We start from the raw sequence: 21067 nt of genomic DNA on the forward strand, positions 1-21067 counted from the left end.
ACTTCCGAGGGCAATACTCGACGTCAAAGGGCAGCAGACCATCGAGCGTTTGTATGTTATGCTACTCGTATATGTATACGAAACAGGCATTTTTCAAATGGTTTCCTCCTTTTAACTTCGTCTACTACTTGGATAGTTGATGGTTGCCTGCAGAGTCACTTTCGACGCCAAGGATCTCGGCTTGGTGCAGATCAATCGTACTCGCCAGTGTCTCGGTCAGTCACCAGATCTCAGTTATTCAAGCCGATGACCACTGATGCTGAAGATATTCCCGCTTTCAGAAAACAGAACATCCCAACTGAATGTTTAATAAACGTTAGTCTGTTAAATAAGAGCTTAAAACTTGTTAATCGGCGAAGCATTGCAGTGTCAGCTGTTGATTAAGCCGGTACCGTATATTCTACGGATGGAATTTGCTTGTTTCCATGTATTATAAATATCATAGTATACGTTACCCCATTCTGGAAATGTCGTTTTATATTTCGAAGGCCAAATGCTGAACATGATTAGGCCTGAGCACTACCTAGTCACTGTAGATCGCAGTCACTATTATCAAACTTAATTTAATCTCAATGCCTCCGCTAAAATTATTCCGTACAGAAATTGACGATGTATTTTTTCCTGACTTCTCTTGGAACTGGTTAGAGATCAGTTACCAACTAACTGAAAAAAGACCCTAATTACTATATATATATATAGGTGTGTGTATATATATAAATGCCATCTGCCACGTTAAGCATATAACAAAAGTTTTTTGAGATCCGTTTCAAACTGTTTTTTGAATGTTTATAAATGCGGCAAAATCTGAAGGCCATTTTTATGCGTGCCACAACTCGATGAGAAGATACGTGCAAAATGCGTAAATTTTATTTAAAAGTCTATGACAGTCATCTTGTCCAGGAAGCAAAATCAAATGCTTTGTGTAGTGTAACACATTGAATGGCACCGCAGACAATAGGCTTCTATGTTAACTTAGAGCGACGGATCCTATACCTGCTACTAAATCAGTTGAAAGGCTCTTTTGCACTATATTGAAATATATGAAGGGCGGCAGACTTACTCTGGATAGACCAAGGCCTAAATTTTTTAAGGCCGAACAAGAATTTAAGCAGTCCGTATGTACAGTCTCCGGTAATGTTTAACTCATGAAGATTTTTTATGAAGTGCGGGGCGACATACTCCATTACATCACTCGACACAGCTTTGATGAACTTTTCCTGCCTTTCGGCATAATATTTGAATGGGTTTGCTGGATCTGGACCTGGATCTATCGTTGTCGTCTCTTTAAATTCTGTGTTAGCGTCTTCCATCTCCCTCGTTACTTGAGCCGTATCCTCGGTATCTTGGGAAACCCCAATACTGATTAGAAGGCACACTATTGTGGGGTAAAGCCACCGCATATTGAGCACCAGTCAGGAAGAAACAAGCGCTATTGAATAATCTCTACACCGTTTTGAGCACTGACGAGTACTGATGAGGGTCAACTGTTGTATGCTGTATATCTGACAAATCCGTGGAGCGATCTATCTGAACTCTACGAGTTATGCACACACGAAATCTGTGAAGTTCATGCACGCACTGCCGCATCGAACTTCCTGGTCTTGGCCTCAATCACCAACAATCTATCTATAATAGATCTGGCTGCTGGTGCTGTTGTTCGATGCATCGACTGTGCAAGCCTCCTGCCGCGCGCGGCTAATCTGGAGGAAAGGGTCTTGTCGTAGTAACCGAAGAGGCGAGGAGATGTCTTCGATACCCCACTAAAAGCAACGGCGGTAAGCGCTCGGTAGGAAAGTTATACGGGGCGCTGGAAGAGCACCGGCTGCGGCGTCGTTGTTCCACAGATCGAAAACAGGCTGCCGTAAGGAAGCGATGATTCTTTTATTCCTTAACGTTCTTCTACTGTGAGAAGGCTTTCTCGGTAGCTGTTACTTGAAAACTTCCGACATATCAGAAATCATCATACAGACTACTTTATGCAATGAAAGGTAGGGCGTATTCCCCTAAACATTCTTTCAAAAGAATCGATGTTAGACCTTTACTAAGATGTACTCTAAAGGAATACAAATACATCAATAGCAAAAGCGCTATAGATGTGAAAACTGGTTTTTGGAAAAAAAATTTCTCTATGCGAGCAGCAGCTTTTCTTTTGAGCTATACATTAACTTAAATACAAGTTAGAAGAAAAAATGGAACATTAAGCAGCGCTGAGATATAGCGCTTGTTCAAACCACGCGCCGAGATAAACATGCTTAATAGTAACCGTCATACACCCCCTGTCGTGCAACCAACTTCGCACTGAGTTCGTTTAACATAACGTAGTAGAGTGTCGTTATTTTTCAAAGGCGAACATTTTTTTGAGAACCTAAGGAAATAACGGTGTACCGAGTACGTCCCTTCTCTAAGAAAACATAGTGATTTACATGTTGAATGAGCTATTCAAATACTGTTTCTATATCGTTCATTGGAATACTATTGAAAAAGAAAAAGAAAACATCTTGAACATGGTTTCGGAGAGTGGCGTGTACGAGCGTTGAGTACGCTCACTAAGCGTATGCATTGTTTTATTCCTGCCAGATGAGTGCACGTTGATGGAACAATATGAGATCAAGTAAATCTTATGATCCACCTTAACCATTTGCCACGACCAATGTTCTCGACGCATTTGAAATTGCATATTTTATTATGATGGCATAAAGGGTCACATTGGCATCTGATCGCATGTACAGGTAATTCAAATATCTAGCCCATGAGCGATTTACCCTCGAAGGCGGGTGATTTTTCGTATATATGAACCTGAACTATCCCTTACTGTCACTTCAAGTACCATATCTTGACTTCCTCTAAGATAAACTTAATAAACTTGGACAACGTGTCAACAAAAGCCCCTCGGGATCTAAATGATAGATTGCTCTAGCAAGTCCCGCTAATACGACCTTAAGTGCAGTGGCTATACTGTTTACTACCTTAAATACACAACGATTAAGATTCGTGTTATTACACATTGACTTGTTTCATGTTAAAATGGGAATTGGAAAACCCCTCATCAGAGACAGAATGCGCGGATAACGACAGATCTCTACGTTTCTCATCGACAACAAGGTATTTCTTATCACTCTGGCCTTTTTTCTTAGATACAAAATGTCTCCCTTTTCGGAAAGCGTTCACGGTGGGTTCCCCGCATTCTTTGCTAGGACTAATGATACGCTCTACAACAGTCGCGCGACTACAGTCAGCGGTAGGATTGTTAAACTTTTTAATTACATTTATTATATAAAAGGTTAAGGCGGCCACTCAATGAATCATCCTGTTATTACCAAATACGCTCGAACTATGCTGGAAAGGTGTTACTGATAAAAAAAAAAAAATAGCGTACACTTGCTGAGGTATCACGTAAGGGGAATACCCACCTTGCCTGTTTTGCTTTTATTTATTTGAATATGCCGTCGCATGTAGAACGGTCGTCATCCATCATTCACATAAATACATTGCTCTTAAGATACCGCTAATTATTCACTAAATATTATAAACAAGTCGTTAGTTATTATTAACTATTAGTGAGTGAAAAAACATTGCAAATTATACGAACTTCATATTTATTTATTTATTGCCGTCAATCTTTCAGTATTCATCCGCTTTTTATTCATCATTTGGATTATTCGGGAAAAAGAAGCTATATCGTTACATACAGAAGTTTATAAGGAAGACAAGTACCGAAGAGAAACGAGAAAGCTGAGGGTGAACAAAAACAATAACTGAACGAGTATTAATAGTTGAAAGACCATAGAAACATATTTTTCCAATATGTTTGTTATTTATGTATCAGGCCCTTATTAATGGCCTCAGAACGGAGTCGGCAGATAATTGTAGAACAGAGAGCATTGGGACGTAGATATGAGCAGTTATCCATGAGCAAAACCACAGGGCTACATCATCTCGAATATCTAGTTGTCTGTCCTTTCTCATCACTAAACATTGATACGTCAACGCCGTAATAAATCAATATTCCCCGAAAAATTGCAGTATTACCCCATAGCCTTCTACTTTTGGAATACAATAATCGTATTATGTATCGTCTCACCGCATTCAAGACCTTGAAACCACGCGATCGGCGTTCTTCATCGTTAGTCTTTTGCTCGGTCTTATTCTATACTCTTCGTGCGTATATCATTCCTTATATTATAATAGTACTTCAGTTGGCGTTCCTTAACGATCCGTTTCCCTCGTTCGCGTATAAACACGAAAGGGAAAGAAATCTACAAGCGAGTATTATGCGTCGGCACGGCCTACCGATTCGTGTGACGTTCTCTCTCTCAGGCACGTGTATGGTAATAAAGTTTGGAATTGGCAAAACGTACTATAACTTAGAAATCGCATCATTGCCTAAAAGGGGCAAAAATTCGCGCGTTAGCTGTTATCGTCGTCGGACAGTGAATCCTATCGGGTGTGTATCTAGGTATTTAATAACCTGGTCGCGCGATGTCTACCGGTGTAGTAAGGTGTTACTGATTTTCCTCCGTTATTTAGCAGTTATTTCATTTTTTGCTTCAGTGATGACAACCCTCTAATAATAAATAGGTAAATAAACAGTAGTAATAATACTGCCTTTCATTACAACAACTGATGAACGCGCCGGAATAATAAGTAACTGTTTATATGTGCGAAGCTTAACTGAATGAATAATTATCATTTTCGAAGAGCTTAAAACCTATATATTACTACCATAATTTCCGATTGATTCCGACTTGTTACTCTTGAAATCATCCAATCATTTCACTCGGACAACCAAAATAATTCATTCATTCGCAAGCATTACACTATAATAATACTAAACAATTAAAAAAAAAAAGGATTCAGTTAAGTATTTACTGTATTTAATGGGTGATTGAAATGGCTTGCGGTTTCCTCAAGGGGGTCAGCTTTTTTTTTTGCTATAAACACGCGTACATATATTAAAAAAAAAAAAAAAAGAGAAAGTTATTTTAAAGGTTAAAAATAAATCTACCGAATTAGTTAGGTAAATGATTCGAAGACTGTTATTAGTACAGGTGAATTTATCGATTGATAAATAGCGTTCCACCGATAAATGGAACGATCGGTGTGATTACCAAACTTAGTCTATCTGTATGTTAGATGTTTTTAATGTTTTATAATTTTTCATCCTTATTTTTCTTAAATATAATAATAAGTTTTACATCTAAATTGTCAATAAACATTTGCCTTCCTAGACTACTTTTGTGACCAAAATCAAGTTGACATCAAATTATGCCTCGGAAGAAAATCGTATAAATCGATCGCTGTCATTGTTGAGCAAGTGCTCGATGGCGGGAGGACGTCGCCACTTCGTCGATGACATATGCTTCCATCAGTATTATGAAGGATCTCCGCTCTGCTAACCAAGCCGATTGATTCACACAGTCACCAGACTTCTTGGTTTCTCCGTACGAAAGCGTGCTAGCGCCTGTTGCGTTTGCGTGGATAAATATGTTTGTTACCAGAAAGGGAGATCCTGGTAGTAATGCAGTTAACCGTAGATGTCACTTTCCTCCAATAAGTTAGTCAACTCTAACGTCTTTAAACAGATGTTAGAACCCAACCCTATGCCCTCACCGTCAGTATTATGTCATATCACCTTGTTCTTTCTTGTTCGATAATAGAACTTTTATTATCAATATACTATTATCGAACAGTTGTATTTAAAAATACGGCTGCTAAAAAGTTGCTGATTTACAATACAATGACAGATATCATTCGATTCGACTGGTAGCTGACTGCCGCCCGTTAGAATATTACACACTGACTAATTACTAGTCCACACAGATAAATTGCGAAGGTGTTATGGAGATGGTGCTGAGATGGCGGCGGTATAAATGACGACTACAGAAGGGAGCGAGGGTTGGGGTCCGAGAAATGTGCAAGGGGGAGAATTCTTTTTACAAGGGAGAACGGAACTAGGCCACCTTCAGGGGATCAGGCTACTAAATGTTATCTACAGCGTCCACAAGTAGCTGGCTCGTTCCTGCTCAAAATTGACTCAAAATGGCCGCAGATGACTTGGTACCGGCGAAGGTAAATCATCCACAAGCGTCTTGCTTGGCATTTAAAACACTACGCTACTTTTCTATTCTATTACGTCTAAAAATAATAATAATAATGCGAGTAAAGCATGAAAAATCGCAGTAAAACACATACAAATTAATACAAAAAGAATATTGGTAATAATCATCTAGCCATCGTGGTACATTAACGACGGGATGCTTTTGCGATATGAAGAAGTGTGCCTTTGTAGCTTTACGACGTAGGATCTTCTGTGTCGCTATCTGTAAACGAAGGAAAAACAAACAGTAACAAAAACGTAAAACAAAGAATATAATATTATCATATATAATGCACCATCTTTAACTATTTAACTGTAAAAGTTATTTCCTATCTATGTCGAAAAGACACCCGACAAAGAATAGTTTAACTGCGGATAGAATTGTTTACCTTTCTTGTGTCCAGTATACTGATGTCTTCGCAGACGGTCGTAGAGGTCCTCTTTCGTTCCATATAGACTAGCGTTACTTCGCGCCAAAGTGCCGCCTTTGTGAAGGCCATCCTTCATGTAAGTTTCGTTGTAGAAGTTTGGCATTTCCCAACCTAAAGGCAATTTGCAATGAAACAGTTAGTCTAAAGGTAATTTTTTTTGTATTTACCAAGTTTCAAGATAGTAACGTTCTGAAACGTAATCTTAAAACTTAACTGTAACTTGGACTATAAAAAAAAAAAAAAAAAAAAAAGGTGCTCATGTAAATAATCAACTAACTTTATAGGCGTTCACTCACATCGAGATCAATCAATTCCAAAGGGTAAGCACAAAAAGTAGCTTTTACTGTATCACAGATCATAGGCCTTCCCTAGTCGTCATTTTGCCGTATTATAGAATAAGACCAGCGTAAGTATTGAATTGCTTCTTTAAAGGCGAAGGAACCATGTTTACGCATCTTTCGCACACACAAAGTTAGGCCAACAAGTTCATGTTGATGATGATCACTTCCGCTAAACTGACGTACTACATTGGCGCGAATAAAATGATGGAATATTTTGATCATTTGAATGATAGCCGTCAATAATATATACGAATACGTCGGTAGAACTACAGAGGTTATATGTAGTACATATGTATTTGTAGGATGTACACTGACTGATAGGACGAGTTCAATCGATTCCGCTTAGCCAAATTTCGATTGAGTAGACTGAGGAGAAGAGGACCAAACAAGAAAAAGTAGAAGGCGTTAATAGTACAATAATATTGCTTATAATGGTAGATGACTATAAATGATAAGAAAGAATAGGAGATTTAAGAATGAATCACTCGATGAACAAGCGAACGGATATACACGGATGGGTGTATTTATGAAAGAAAGCAAAAGAGGACACGAAAAGGAATATGTGGCGTCATGATAAATGAAAGTAGGAGAAAGAGGTTGCAAAGCTGTTGTGGAAGGGCCGGTTACCACCAGTAGGGGGTGGACGCCCCCAAAGTAACGATGAAGAGGAAAGAAGTTACGGTGGATGGTGTTGTTTTTGTGCAATTTGTGGAAAACACGTGCCGTCATCTTCGTCGTCGTAGTAATGAGCGTAGGTCGAATGATGTGATGGAGCGATGCTTTCCGCGTACGGCGCTGGTGCACCATAGTAGAAGTTCTGTTGAGAACCAGCTAGGTCCATTGCAGGTGGGAGTGGCATCTTGCCAGGTTTGCCGCGCCAACTCATTCTGCAAATCAATCGAGTAAAGTATTATTACAAGCTTCCCGAGCATCGCATTGATTAAGTATATATATATATATATATATATATATATATATTTACATCGAAATCAGCAGACTGTTAAGCTACGTTACCCCAATTATCATAATTATCAATCGCGATAGGCAAAGAATAACGATGTGTTCTAACACTATTATCTACGTAAGATCGTGTATTTCGTTAGACACACGCCAATTACAGTATGAGCAGCAAGGCTGAATAATTATCGCATTCTTATAGCACTGCTCGCCTATATAAACGCATTAATGTACGAATTTAGTAGCTAACGATAGCAGAGCCCACATACATGGCTACCGCTCAGCCATGAAATCAGCTAGTGCAGTTCGTGGAAGACGGCGAAACAAGCCGAGTAGGACCACTGATTCACCGATCAGAACAGAAGAAAACAGAATTATCAATCGGTAGCACGGCTCATGAAAGAAAGTCAGGAAATGTCCCTACAGAGCTATCAATGTGAGTACAGCAACAAAACAACGACAACGTTTGCTCGCCTCTATTGAATGGATACTCGAGCATTAGAAGAGGAAAAACAGGCGCAAAATACAGGCTTCGTACATACGGGTGTTACGATCGGTCTCTAAAAGAAAAGCAACTGAATGCATGGAAATGCACAGCAAAACAGAAAATATTTTTTAAAATAATTTTTATATTTTATAGAAAGATGGTAAGCAACAGACAGTTTGAAGATGATGTAACGAAGATGGCATACTTATATTGGTCCCCAAAAGAATTGTCCTTTGTCTCTCATCTTTTGGGGACTTTTTAATAAATAGCCAATTCCGTTAACGATCTTAATGTCACTACAACATCGATGGATTTAGGGGGCAGTTTAGGTTTCATACTCCGCATGGACATAGGTCGTATCGTGCCGTTAGCCGTACGAGGCAATAATGCTTAACAAAGGTCGTATCGGACGTAAAACTCAAAACGTTCCCAGAATTTAGCCTGAGGCAACAGAGCATGAGTGACGTAAATTTTTGAAAGATGAATGTATTAGGTACGGGGGTCGAAGGTGGAAATAAATTTAACACATCTGTTTTAGAGAACTTCTAGAACAGGATTGCACAGTAAAGGACTTTTCATCGTGCAGGGTTCGAGGTATTTTGATATTCGATGGAATAATCTGCAAAGTGCCCAAACAATATTTACTATAAAACACATGAAGAGGATACACGAAGCACCATTTTTCGTGTGCTAAGATGTTTTTTTTTAAATCTTACCATCGTAGGTAGATTGTAAAGACGCAGTTAAAGATATTAGCGTGTACCAAGGCGTCTATTGACGTAGTACGATACTGTTACATTGTTGTGTAATACTGAACCTTAAAGTTAAGTACAGCTTCATTTGAAGCTTGGTATAAATTAAGATTTTTTTTCGTTAGCTACTCAGCGGACAAACGATTAATCGAGCATTTGTATTTTTTGTAAGAATTCACATTAAAGCATGTACCACCGCTTTTTCTTTACAGGAGAAAATCTCATTTCATTACTTCCATTTTCGAACATAACGTGGAAGTCGAGAGATAATAAATATAAAAATAATAACAATATGTGTAAAAATATAGATAAAAATAAAAGAAGAACCCTTCAAAAGACGGTGCTTTGATCAATAAAAAAAAAAGCACAATTTCACAACCTTTCCGTGGAATTTGTGACGGCTGTTCTTGGGGCTAACCTAATGAAATCCGAACTAGCGCTATTTTCGGTGACAAAGCGTATAGATATAATTTAGTCTTCATTGAGTCTTGCAAGCTACGTCTTTGAAATTAACAAATCTTCTCTTTGAGTAGCAGTTATCCTCGAATGCGAGAAGCGTGGTTCGACCAATCAAGGCCACGTATATTAACAGTGAAATTACGCTTCAGTCATTCCGGCACTTGAAGAAGTAACAGTCATAACAATTTAAAAGATTACTGAAATCAAAGCTGACACGTACACGATATTTTCGTATACTGGTGTATTTCATTTCCTTTAGTCAACGCTGGAAGGTGACAATATCTTCAACGACCATTCATTATTATGTATTAGGTGACCGTGTGTATTTGTAGAGACACATGGTTCGTTCTAATTATGTTATTTCCAATGGTGGCTAATAATATCATTTTCCTTAATGAAAAATAAACATTGAGTCATATTGCTAGTCATCTAAACGCAACGAATATGTACAGGTGACAATAGAGGTTGTTGAGTTGACAACAGACGGTCTTTTCCTAGAAAAATGGAGCAGCGCAACACGGACAAATCAAACTAATGTGTTCCAAAAAGCCACTATGAGCTCTGAATTGAACCCTTTAATATCGTCAAAGGCCTCGACGAAAATCAAACAACGAGACCCTAGAAAATAAACGATGATAGTCAGACACCGCATTAGACTTAGTACATAGAACGCACCAGGGCTACATTGACGACTACATGCCTTTGCCGTCAGCTTCGAACTCATTCGTTTCGTGTATCTTGCGACGATCGCAATTAAATAGTTAACAGCTGTTTGTGCGTACCTGACGCAAATCATCCAGATAAGAAGCACCATGACGATGATAAATACGACAGCAGCCGTAATTCCGCCGGCGACGTAAACAAAGTCCGACTTTCTTTCGCAGCGTTCACCATAGAAGTTGCCGTGACAGACACAGCGTGGCTCAATAGCGTTTTGTGGAATTTCACATTTACCGCCGTTTTCGCAGTAATCTTCGCAAACATCTGTAAAACGGTCGCATTGCACGCGTGTTAATGACCCTATTCGTTTCACCTCGTCCGATTAGGTTCTAACAGGGTTTGCTGTTATATGAATGAGATGAATGTTTAGACTAAACAATACTCTGTAAAACTTATTTGTAGCAGACGATTTTCTAGGTAGTCCTTATAAGTTCTTGCAATCAAATAGCTCTGCAATAATTAAAAAAGTATAGAAACGAATGTTGCCTATGTTGCTGACGAAAGTGGGAGAGCAACTCAAAGACTTACCGATACATTCGGCCGTTTCGTTGCTGTATTTAAACTTGGGCATGCATTTGCAAGCGAAGTCCTGCTCATCTTCAAGAAATACGCAATAGGCATTTTTGTGACACACGCGTTTTTCTCCGTTGACCATGCATGGATCGGAGCAAAAAGACGGGTCGGTGGCTCCGACTGTATCGGTTGTGGTATCTGCAGGACATGGCTTGCACTCGGAGTCTCTCTGCTCTTCGTCTTGGTAGGTTCCTTTCGGGCACGGCATACAGTAGTTGCGAGTGACGTTGAGATAGTGTCCTATCTGGCATACCTCTAAGGAGCACTGCTCTACTGAGGTAGAACCAAAGTCCGCTGTTGTCCTGCCCTTAGGACATTGTTGACAGGAAGGCATACCACTAGTACGGAAGGTGCCTTTGGGGCAAGGTTCGCATTGGCCAGTAACGGTGAGCTGAAGACCGGGCTTACATTCTTCTCGACACTCTTGAATGGAAGCAGCTTCATTAGTTCGAGTCGTCAGCCCGTGACCACAAGGTTCACATTTAAACGAACCTTCTTCAGGCTGATAGAAGCCATAGCCGCATGGCCTGCAGAAGCCTACCGTGGCATCGAAGTACTGGCCTGGCGTACAGCGTTGTTTGCATTCATCCACAGTTCGGGCGCCGAGGCTGGCAGTGATGCCTTGCTTGCCGTTAATCTCCGGGCACGGTTTGCAGACGAGCTGACCACTGACGTCCTGGAAGTAGCCGTTTGGACATAGTTCGCACTGGTTGGTGGCATTGCTGTAGTAAGTACCCAGAGAGCATTTTACGCAAAAGGTGCTAACGGGTACCTCTCCGGGCATGCACGAATAATCGGTGCTAATCTTCAGTGAGGTGAGGTCAGGTTGGACGTTAGGCAGCGTTTCGCGTACATCAAAGATATTAGCTTGTAGGATTGCTTGTTCGACAACCGTCCTGACGGTAGCCTTCTGCTGGCTACCAGTGCGAACTACCGGGTCCTTGTGTGCTGGGAAAGTTATCTCTAGCGCGTAGATGCTCGTTGGCTCGTCCTCTTTGTCAGCTTGACGTTTTGCCCTCCCACCGTTCTTATGACATTTCACAGAAAGATGGGTTCCGGTGCACTGTGGCGGATATTGATCCACACAGAATCGCCATTCATTGTTCACTTGCAAAAGGGCTTCCGTAATTCTGGAGCGCAGGATCTTTTTGCCCGAATCAGAACATACAACGGTAGAAGTGAAATCCATAGATATGCGGAAGAGACGCTGAGCAGGCCGTTTAGCTGAAAATCAAAGCAGTGTACGGACGTTAGAAACTAAACGTTTTTCAAATCATATCATATCATAGCAAAATATCCTCAAATTTAAGGTGCCTCCTTACTCGGATCTTCTCCTGAAATATATTTACAGTGAAAGCTAGCATTAGTACAAATAAACTGTCTAAGTACGCAGTATCTTATAAGACATTTTAGAATGCAGCTAAGATTCGACTTACGAGCACACGCGGGGAAGGTGAAGGGCAATTCGGGGCGATCGTTAGGTCTCCAGAAGCCTTCGGCACCACATACGTAGAACTGAGGAACATGTTCGGAGAACTCGAGGCCGTCCTCACATCCGATGCTACACACTTTAAAACGACTGCCAGGTCCCCAGTCGGAGCACTGCCTGTACCCACCCACGGGCGCTGTTGGAAGCGGGCAGAAATCGCTTAACACATGAATTCGGAAGTCACATTGGGCCTGGTTACCATAGGTATCCTTAGCAACGTAGGAGAGGTCGAAGATACCTTTGGTGAATGTGTGGCCAGAACGAATGCTGTTTAATTCGGTCACTTCCGGTTTAATTCCAGTTTCATCAGAGAACTCGGGTTCCTCCCATTGGAGGGCGATCGACTCGTTAGGAGTAACGACCCACATATCCGGGGGACAATAAACGACCTTAGGTGGCACCTTATCTCCTCCTTTAGCGATACACTCCTCTGTTACGGTTGTCGTACATGATTGTTCGCCGCAGTGACCAGGCACTTGACGTTCGACGGTTCCAACAATCTTGTCGTAATTAGCCCAACGAAGCTGAAGTCCATGGAAGAGAACAGGTGAGTTCTGACACGAGCGGAACTGGCCAGGAATCTCTTGCGAAAAATCGAGAGTGCGTTCCCAGACGTTCACTCGTGACAACCGACCATGGAAACCGCTTTCGGCTTTTACGCGCATATCTTCAACGTCGACGGGCGCACCGAGGCTCATCCAGCCATAAGTAGGTAGTTTGTCCTTTTGGACGTAACCAGTGACAACCCCGGCAACCGCCGTGTCTGTGATTAATGTGAGTGTGCCTTCTACACCGTCCCAAATAAAAACGATATGATGCCAGTTGCCATCATTTATGGGAACATTGTCAAGGTATGGTATGTAGATGTCAGCAGTGTGCTGTGGAAAAAGAGACACCAGCACGCCGGAGTCGTCAATCTTAAGAAGTCGTGTCTTGTTAAGGACTTTGTGCGGATCATTGACAGAGTAGAAGCTGAGCACTGTGCCTACACTGCCTGGGTTGTTAAATTGTACCCAAAGAGCAACTGTTAGACTGTATGAGCCCAATTCGAAGGGAGTGTTAAGAGCCGCCCCCGATGAGCGGCTCTCATCGTTGAAGTAGAGATCGTAGTTCACAGAGATCGGCTTGCGGCAGTCCTCACCAGTGTAGTTAAACGGGCATTTGCAGAAGAAACCGTTTGTCAAATCAATACATTCCGCGTTAGGCGGACATGACGTGGGGCTGCAGTCCTGGGTGTCCTTCTCACAGTTTTTGCCACCGTAGCCAGGCAAACATTCGCAGGAATAGCTCTTGTTTTCTCGCCGGCATTTGCCGCCGTTCTGGCATACGGCCTCTGCACAAGCCTAAATTGATAATGAAAAAGAAATTCTCCGGTTAATTCGTAACACGGTGGCCGTATGGATGAGATAGAAACGGTGAAAGGTAGTCTCATTTTAAAGTCGCTTAGCTACCTTGATAAGTCGACGGTACAATATCGTCACACAATATGCATTCACATAAAGGCAGCATCAAATTTAATCGAACTAAGTAGATTTTAAGATCTTTAATTAACTTACGTCAAATTCGTATTGGCAGCCGACTCCGGTATATTCTGGTGCGCACGTACAGTTAAGTCCACTGCCATAGTCTTGACAGGAGGCGCCGTGCATGCATGGATCACCAATGCAACGTTGAGGTGATGTTTGGCAGCGTTTGCCGTCTGTTCCGCTTGGACAGACGCAGAAGAAATCCTCGAACAGGTCGATGCAGTGTGCATTGTTAAGGCACGGGCTAGAATCGCATCCGCCTATATCCTTCTCACAACGCTCCCCCGTCCAGCCAGGCGGGCAGTGGCAATAGAAGCTGCCAATTTTGTCGATACATTTTGCTCCATTCTCACACGGGGACGATTCGCATTCGTCAATGTCTATTTCACAGTAGTCACCAGTATAGCCTGCGTTGCAAACGCATCTGTTGTACATAGAAGGATAAAACAGTGCAGAAATTACTTTGCGCTTAACTATATTATCAGTATCTTCAAAGTATTATCAAATTATCCGGTTGCTTAGACGTAATCTAAAAGCATAAATGAAATTTTGGTTTAAGACAATATGAATAAATTGGATATCGTTGTAGATTGAATTGACCAGTCGATGCTGCGATGTTCGAAAAGCAATTAACATATAATTATGTGTTTGGATCTTTAGAAACCAGTGCCAGATATGGGCACTTTTGGAGGGACTTACTCAAACCCATTATCCTTGTCTATGCATTGGCGGGTGCCAGTTGCGTGACAGGGTCCCGAAATGCATTCGTCTACTTCTGCTTCGCACTGAAGACCCACGAAACCTGGGCGACACTCGCAGGTAAAACCATCGATTTGATCTATACAACTGCCGCCATTTTGGCACGGGTCTGATTTGCAGTCATCGACATGATGCTGACACCTAGAAACGATCAGAAAAATAAAGAACGAGCCGCAGTCAGAAAGATAAGCCATCTCGGATCCTCGTAACAGCACAAAAAGCTACATAACCGCGCATAGTATAAGGATGAATTTATTGTTAACCATTCAACCTTCGTTTTAATTACAATTTAAAGACATGTTATATACTAGATAAAATTATCGTGTCTGCAACAACAGACCTTTAACAATCGTATGGTAGTAGAATTAGCGGCGTCAATCGGAATGTAATAAATATATAGATTATTTAATATACAAATAAACGATACAATGATAGGCACACGGCAATAAAAAAAAATTAAAATTATATTAAAACTGCGTTAGAAACAAAGCTTTTCAGATGATTAAGTAGCAGATCTCAAGTTATAGGGAGCGGATATTCAGGGCATTGTGGAGTTGGTTGTGTATCAGGTAATTCATTGCAGTCTGATAACAAAACGAGTAATTTAAAGAAAACGCTACGAGTTCGCTTTAAAGCTGAACATTATCAGCATTAAGATTTATAGGTCAGTGACTTCAAGTATGAATCCGGAATATGGTATAATAATATTATTGGTAGATATAGAGAGAAGCTCTAGAGATCGGACTGAAGGCATTGTTCCGTATTACCTGTAGTGCAGGTCAGTTACACGCCTATTTGCAGTTCTCTAAGCAACAATACAATACGCTTTGACACAAAAAAAAGGATGTCTGGTATCAGAAGATCGGGAGTTAGGTCTTTCGGATCAAAGAACCAACCTTAAGCACCTTGGGATGAGTCAGCTGATACGTTTTTGAGACAGACTTAACCACTTATGGGTACGAATATTTACAAAAGTTGGCTTGGAGTGTATCGACAAGAGCCAAGATGATTTCTAGATTTTTTCCTCTAATATAGAATAGAGATTTTAGAGCTTGACTGAGCAGCAGAGCAGGTTTGTGAAAGACAGGTGACGCATACTCAGCTTCAATACATTAAGCCGAACTCGCGTTTTTAAGAGTAGCTTACTTTTTCTTTTAAGTTTTATTAGCTCGAGTGTATCTAAGATAAAGAGAAAGGGAACGCAATGGATTCATCTGGAAGGTATCCTCTGGAATTGGGTGCTCTATTGTGATTCAGCCATTGGGAACCTCAGCAAAGGACATAACAGCTCTTTGTGCCTGAAAAAACCTTACTACTTATTAACTAAGCTAAATTTATAAATACTTTGGCAGCACTGTGAAGTTATGAGTGGGAGTTTTTACGGGAGCCTTCTTCAGATATGCCCTGGAAAGATTACTCAGGTTTAAATGAAGCAGTCAAAAACTCACAGATATTACTTACGCCATTCCAGTGAATCCGGCGTCGCATTGGCAACGGAATCCATTAATCACATCTATGCAAACTCCGTTATGCTGGCATGGTGATGAGAGGCACTCATCGACTTGGTCCTCGCAAGCAGGCCCACTCCATCCAGGCTTACATATACACTCGTGTCTAAACATCCGATCAATACATATGCCGTTATCGCCACAGGGGTTAGTTGAGCAAAGATCTTGCTTAATTTGACATCGTTTACCAGTAAAACCGGGAGGGCATTCACACACAAAGTCGTTGATAAGATCTGTACAGGCAGCCCCAAGTAAGCATGGGTTCTCGGCACAATCGTCGATATTTGTCTCGCAATTAGGTCCGACCCATCCTGGGGCGCAGCTACATTTGTATCGGCCGTGTTTTAGTGGGATGCAGTTCGCCTCATTATGGCAGGGTGTCTGACCAACGGTGCATGGATTGACAGTCACGTTGCAAGTAGCGCCTTCATACCCAGAACGGCAGAGACAATTTACTGAGCCAGACCCAGGCAAATCCTGGCACATGGCGCGTTCAGGACAAATGTTAGGCACGTCGCACTCTGACTTCTCAACTTCGCACTGGAAGCCAGAATATCCAGGAGCGCATTTGCAGCTGTAGCCTTGAGGCCGATCAATACACGAGCCACCATTGTAGCAAGGACCTGACGCGCACTCATCCATATCAGTCTCACAATACTGACCGGTGAAACCAGCAGGACAATAACACGTAGCCTGATGGTTTTGGGCCAAGCAGAGGCCGCCGTTTTTACAGATCGTAGGATTACATTGCACCGGCTGGCAAGCCTCAGGTGTCATTTGACCGGGCATATTGGTTTTCTGGTTGGAAGCACACCGTATGCATTGGGTTTGACCGTCCTGCGATTGGTAGAAGTTAACCGGACACTCGTAGCATGGCTCAAGGCCGGTTTCGGAGTAGGTTCCGGGGTGGCATTTGGCTTTGCAACTACCAGCACTTGCAGCTCCATCAGAATATGTGAACGTGTTCGGAGGGCATTTAGTGCACTCACGGAAGCCTTCAGGTGGGGGAGTTCCAGCATATGAATTCTCTGGGCATTGAAGACACGGGACGAGGCCGTTTGCAGAATATGTGCCGTAACCACAAACGGGTACACAATCACTGAGAGACTTGCTTCCTTCCTCTTTAGTGTGGGTTCCGTCAGGACACTTCTTGCACTTTGCTTGCCTTGTTAGGTCTTGGTAGTACCCCCGTGGACAGAAGCTACATCTTTCATCTTCCGAGGCAAAAGTACCCGCCGGACAATGGAGACACCGAGGTACGATTCCGGTCTCGTTTGTTAATACCTCTCCGTATTCGCAGGTGAAGCCACGCTTAATTGTCGAACGTTTTGCTTGAATTGTAGGGCAAGATCCACCAACATCTTGTGCACTAATGTTTAGAATAGGTTCGATCAGGGCCGATGTACTGGGGACGCTTAAATCGAAGATGAGCCCAAGTGTTGAACCACAGAGGTCATACAGTAACTTCTGATGTACTACGGGTACAATTCGTACAACGTAGTCAATAACAAGTTCGTTATCACTTTTAATTGTTGCGGTCGTATTATGGAACGACAGATCCATTTGCACATTGATAGCTGAGCAGCGGTCTGATAACAAGCGATTTAAACGACCATAAAAAGTTTGTACGTATCCTGTGTAGTGGCCAAGGCATGATTCGTGCACAGCCCCACCAGATCGATATTCCACCTGTGCGGTCACGTCGTAGGACGCTTCGTTTGTTTCTTCTGAGACACAATCAGGAATAATTGATTTAGGAACCCAAGCCCCTTTGTTTTTACATTCAAATGTCTTGGCTTTTTCGCCGTCGGTGAAACGGTATTTATTCTTACACGTTGCGAGACATTGATAGCCCGTACCTTCATCATTGGGAAGGCAATTGACGATGCCATTCGTCGGTGCTTGCAATGACCAGTCAACACAACTTGTGGCTTGTACCGAAACCTGGAAATAGCAGAAAGCCTGATTTCCGAACCTATCAGTGCCAGTTACCGTGACATTACGGTAACCACCAATAGGAATTACAGCTGACTCCGGCGTTATGTTAATGTCTACGTGGCCAGATTTATCTATAGCGATGATCTGTAAGCGGGTGTCGTTGAAGTTCACTACATAGCTGTCCTGTTTTTCTGTTAACTCAACAACGTAGGACTGTGGACATTTAATTGACGGTGGAGTATAATCAGGCACAGTGATATTAACGACACATACAGCCACGTTGCCATCGTGATCATATGCAATATACTGAACAACCGTGTCTTCGAACACCATTTGGGGGGGGCGGAAACCCAATGGCTTTATCTCCATCCTAGCGACACGACCGGAATTATCAGTGGCTGTCGGAATGACGAAATCGACCGGGAGTATTCCGTCCGGCGACGACTCCACAACGACAGGATGAGTGGGACAATTCTCGAAACGAGGTGGCTCCTTATCCACGCAAACCGGGTTGGCATTCTCGTAACCAAGCAAAACGTCGTCCGGCGAATCCTCGCAGCCAAGCAGTTCAAACTTTAGGCATGGGTTTTTATTATAGCTGACAATGCCCAGAATGACGTAGCGCGCCTTCACACTCAATGGCAAATCAATGACGGAGAGCTCTCCGTAGTTGCCCGGCTCCCTTGACGTCAAATTGAAGTTTGGAAAATAGACGACAAAGTTCTCGTTTTCCTTGACCTTATAAAAGAAACGCAGTTCGGTGGGCCGACCTACGACATCGTTTGTGATAACTCCTTTAATCATTATGGCTTTGATGTGATGTACCCTCTGAAGGTCAACGGTAACGTAAGTGAAGGCCTCTTGGGTGCCGCACCACCCGGTTGTTGATCCAAGCCGAACATTTTTAGCCTCGTAGTTGCTTCTAGCAGACGTTGCGTTGATGGCACTGTCGGGTATTTTGCCAGAGGTGAGTCCCAAAGGTTTTACGACCTTACAATCAGCGTCTGAAATGGTCAGAGACGTACGAATCGTCAGCATCGAATATCGGTCATTCGCCGAAGGCTTAGTTCATAAATCTATGCAAACACAAATGAAAAACTCACTTTTGACGCATGTGATTGGTTCAGTATTGTAAGGCACGTATCCGGGTCGGGTACAACCAAAGGTAACTTCGGAGCCCTGTTCATAACTATTCGCGATCTGATATCCGTCAGCAGGTCGACCCGGATCCTGACATACCGGTCCTTCGCAGCGTAGGTCGCCAAAATCCCACGAACCGTCCTCTTGGCACCGAATCACATTGTCGTTAAGGCTGCTTTTGCCGACGAGTGTAAATGTTTCTTCGCAGCCAAAAAAGAAGGAAGCCCGATATTTCGTGTCAACGTGGAAGCCATAAGTGGCACCAATACTGTCTGGAGGAGCTCCGCAATCCACACCTGGGAATAGACAACAAAACACATAGATTACGAATTTTTACTTCAAAAGTTATACAAACAATGCCGATTCGAGACAACCTTTGCATTGTCTTAATAGTAGGCCATAAATCGACGAGAAAATGTAGTTGTTTAATAGATTGAGGATCATTATACGTCCACTTGGTACAGTTTGTTGCATCTAAACAGAATATTATTAATATCAGTATAGCTCACGTTCACAAGCAGGAGGTGCTCCAGCAAGCCAATAATCGGGCTTCCCCGGTCGAGGGCTGTAGACGCATTGACGAAAAGCAGCAGTTGCTGTGTTCCTCAAAGGGCGGCCGGTCTCCGAACAAGAAATTGTGACATTATCCTGGAACATGATATAATTATCATGGCCATTGGATCTTAACGAAAGGCCTTGTGTTGGATCATCGTGTAATCCAGTACACTTGGCAGGAAGGCACGCTGGCATAGTACCGTTCCAATTACCTCCAGAAGTACAGGTCAACGACTGGGCTCCATGCAGCACGTACCCAAAGTCACATTGAAAATTCACTACGTCTCCAAATCGGAAACGCTCAAGAGTAGAGAGCATTCGTCCGTTTTCCGGAGCACGCAACACGGGGCACTCCTTGGCTGAAAAGTTAAAATGCCGGTATAGTCAGCATTCAACTGTGCCTATAAGTTTGTCCGTCAAAATCTTGATTAGTGAAGCACGCAATCACCATTGCTCTCAAAGGGTCTGTTGGTTTAGATGCACGGATACAGCCTAAACTTTATAGACGTTTGGTGGTCTATCGTCGGACATAGCTAATGAAGCCCTAGTAAAGTCTTAAGATAGCGGATTTTTGGTCAATTTTGATAGATTTGATATTTATTGTCAAGTATTTTGAAAATACGCACCAACACAGGTTTTGTTAAGAGCATATGTATCACCATCGCGGAAGCCTGTTTCACTCGAGGGAATGAAGAAACCCGATGTGCCATTTTTGCTATATAGCTCATAGCCTACGTTGCACATGCAGTGGAAACTGCCCGGACTGTTCACGCACCTTTGGTGGCAGCCGCCTGCAGAATATGAAACTAAGATTAACGAGGGAGTGATAAAGATCTATAATCCGTCCGTGAAAACCCGTTATGCTATATCTCCGTATCCGCGGATTACTGGCCTTTAATAGCGGAATAATTATCCACCAGACAATTGTGGGCGGATACATTTTTTTTTATGACTCCATTGTATTATGATATCTTGGTAAAAATGCGCAGTTGCATTAAGGTATTACTACACTATTGGAAGCCAACAAATAATTTGTGTCAGTATATGCGCCCATATGTATGCGGGTGCTCGTGAAATAAGCAAGGATGCTTTATAACATGAGTAGTCTTATATGGTTTGCTTGTTTTTTTATTGTCGTCAGATCTTTACAGAGTAGGCCGGCCATAATTCTGTTACCTAATTCATTTCAGTGGTTTATTTTAATAAAATACAAGGAAGATTTATAATAATGCGCTTTTGGACAGGCATAACTTGCTTCGGGCAGAGTTTCTGCTAAATGCATGAAAATCTAATGAACGATTCGAGAGAGACGGTTCGGATATGGCATCTATTACA

General features: G+C 42.2%; 2 protein-coding genes across 2 annotated transcripts in view; both read right to left on the reverse strand.

Annotated features, from left to right (window-relative positions):
* LOC111252726 (nose resistant to fluoxetine protein 6-like) overlaps window positions 1-1685 on the reverse strand; it is a 39247-nt gene extending 37562 nt beyond the window's left edge. The window contains exon 1 of the mRNA XM_022811055.2: window positions 1061-1685. Coding sequence (XP_022666790.1) covers window positions 1061-1400 — 340 coding nt within the window. The 5' untranslated portion in view covers window positions 1401-1685. The remainder of the gene's footprint in view (window positions 1-1060) is intronic.
* A 1892-nt stretch (window positions 1686-3577) lies between these two features.
* uif (sushi, von Willebrand factor type A, EGF and pentraxin domain-containing protein uif) overlaps window positions 3578-21067 on the reverse strand; it is an 81650-nt gene continuing 64160 nt past the window's right edge. The window contains exons 9-20 of the mRNA XM_022789274.2: window positions 20359-20523; window positions 19687-20091; window positions 19141-19473; window positions 16053-19041; window positions 14532-14732; window positions 13863-14256; window positions 12254-13649; window positions 10773-12041; window positions 10307-10508; window positions 7593-7756; window positions 6487-6639; window positions 3578-6320 (exon numbers count right to left, since the gene is read on the reverse strand). Of these exons, the coding sequence (XP_022645009.1) occupies window positions 6292-6320; window positions 6487-6639; window positions 7593-7756; window positions 10307-10508; window positions 10773-12041; window positions 12254-13649; window positions 13863-14256; window positions 14532-14732; window positions 16053-19041; window positions 19141-19473; window positions 19687-20091; window positions 20359-20523 (7700 nt within the window). The 3' untranslated portion in view covers window positions 3578-6291. The remainder of the gene's footprint in view (window positions 6321-6486; window positions 6640-7592; window positions 7757-10306; window positions 10509-10772; window positions 12042-12253; window positions 13650-13862; window positions 14257-14531; window positions 14733-16052; window positions 19042-19140; window positions 19474-19686; window positions 20092-20358; window positions 20524-21067) is intronic.

Source organism: Varroa destructor, unplaced genomic scaffold (assembly GCF_002443255.2).
Source record: "Varroa destructor unplaced genomic scaffold, Vdes_3.0 BEIS01000001.1, whole genome shotgun sequence".
Classification (NCBI taxonomy): domain Eukaryota; kingdom Metazoa; phylum Arthropoda; class Arachnida; order Mesostigmata; family Varroidae; genus Varroa; species Varroa destructor.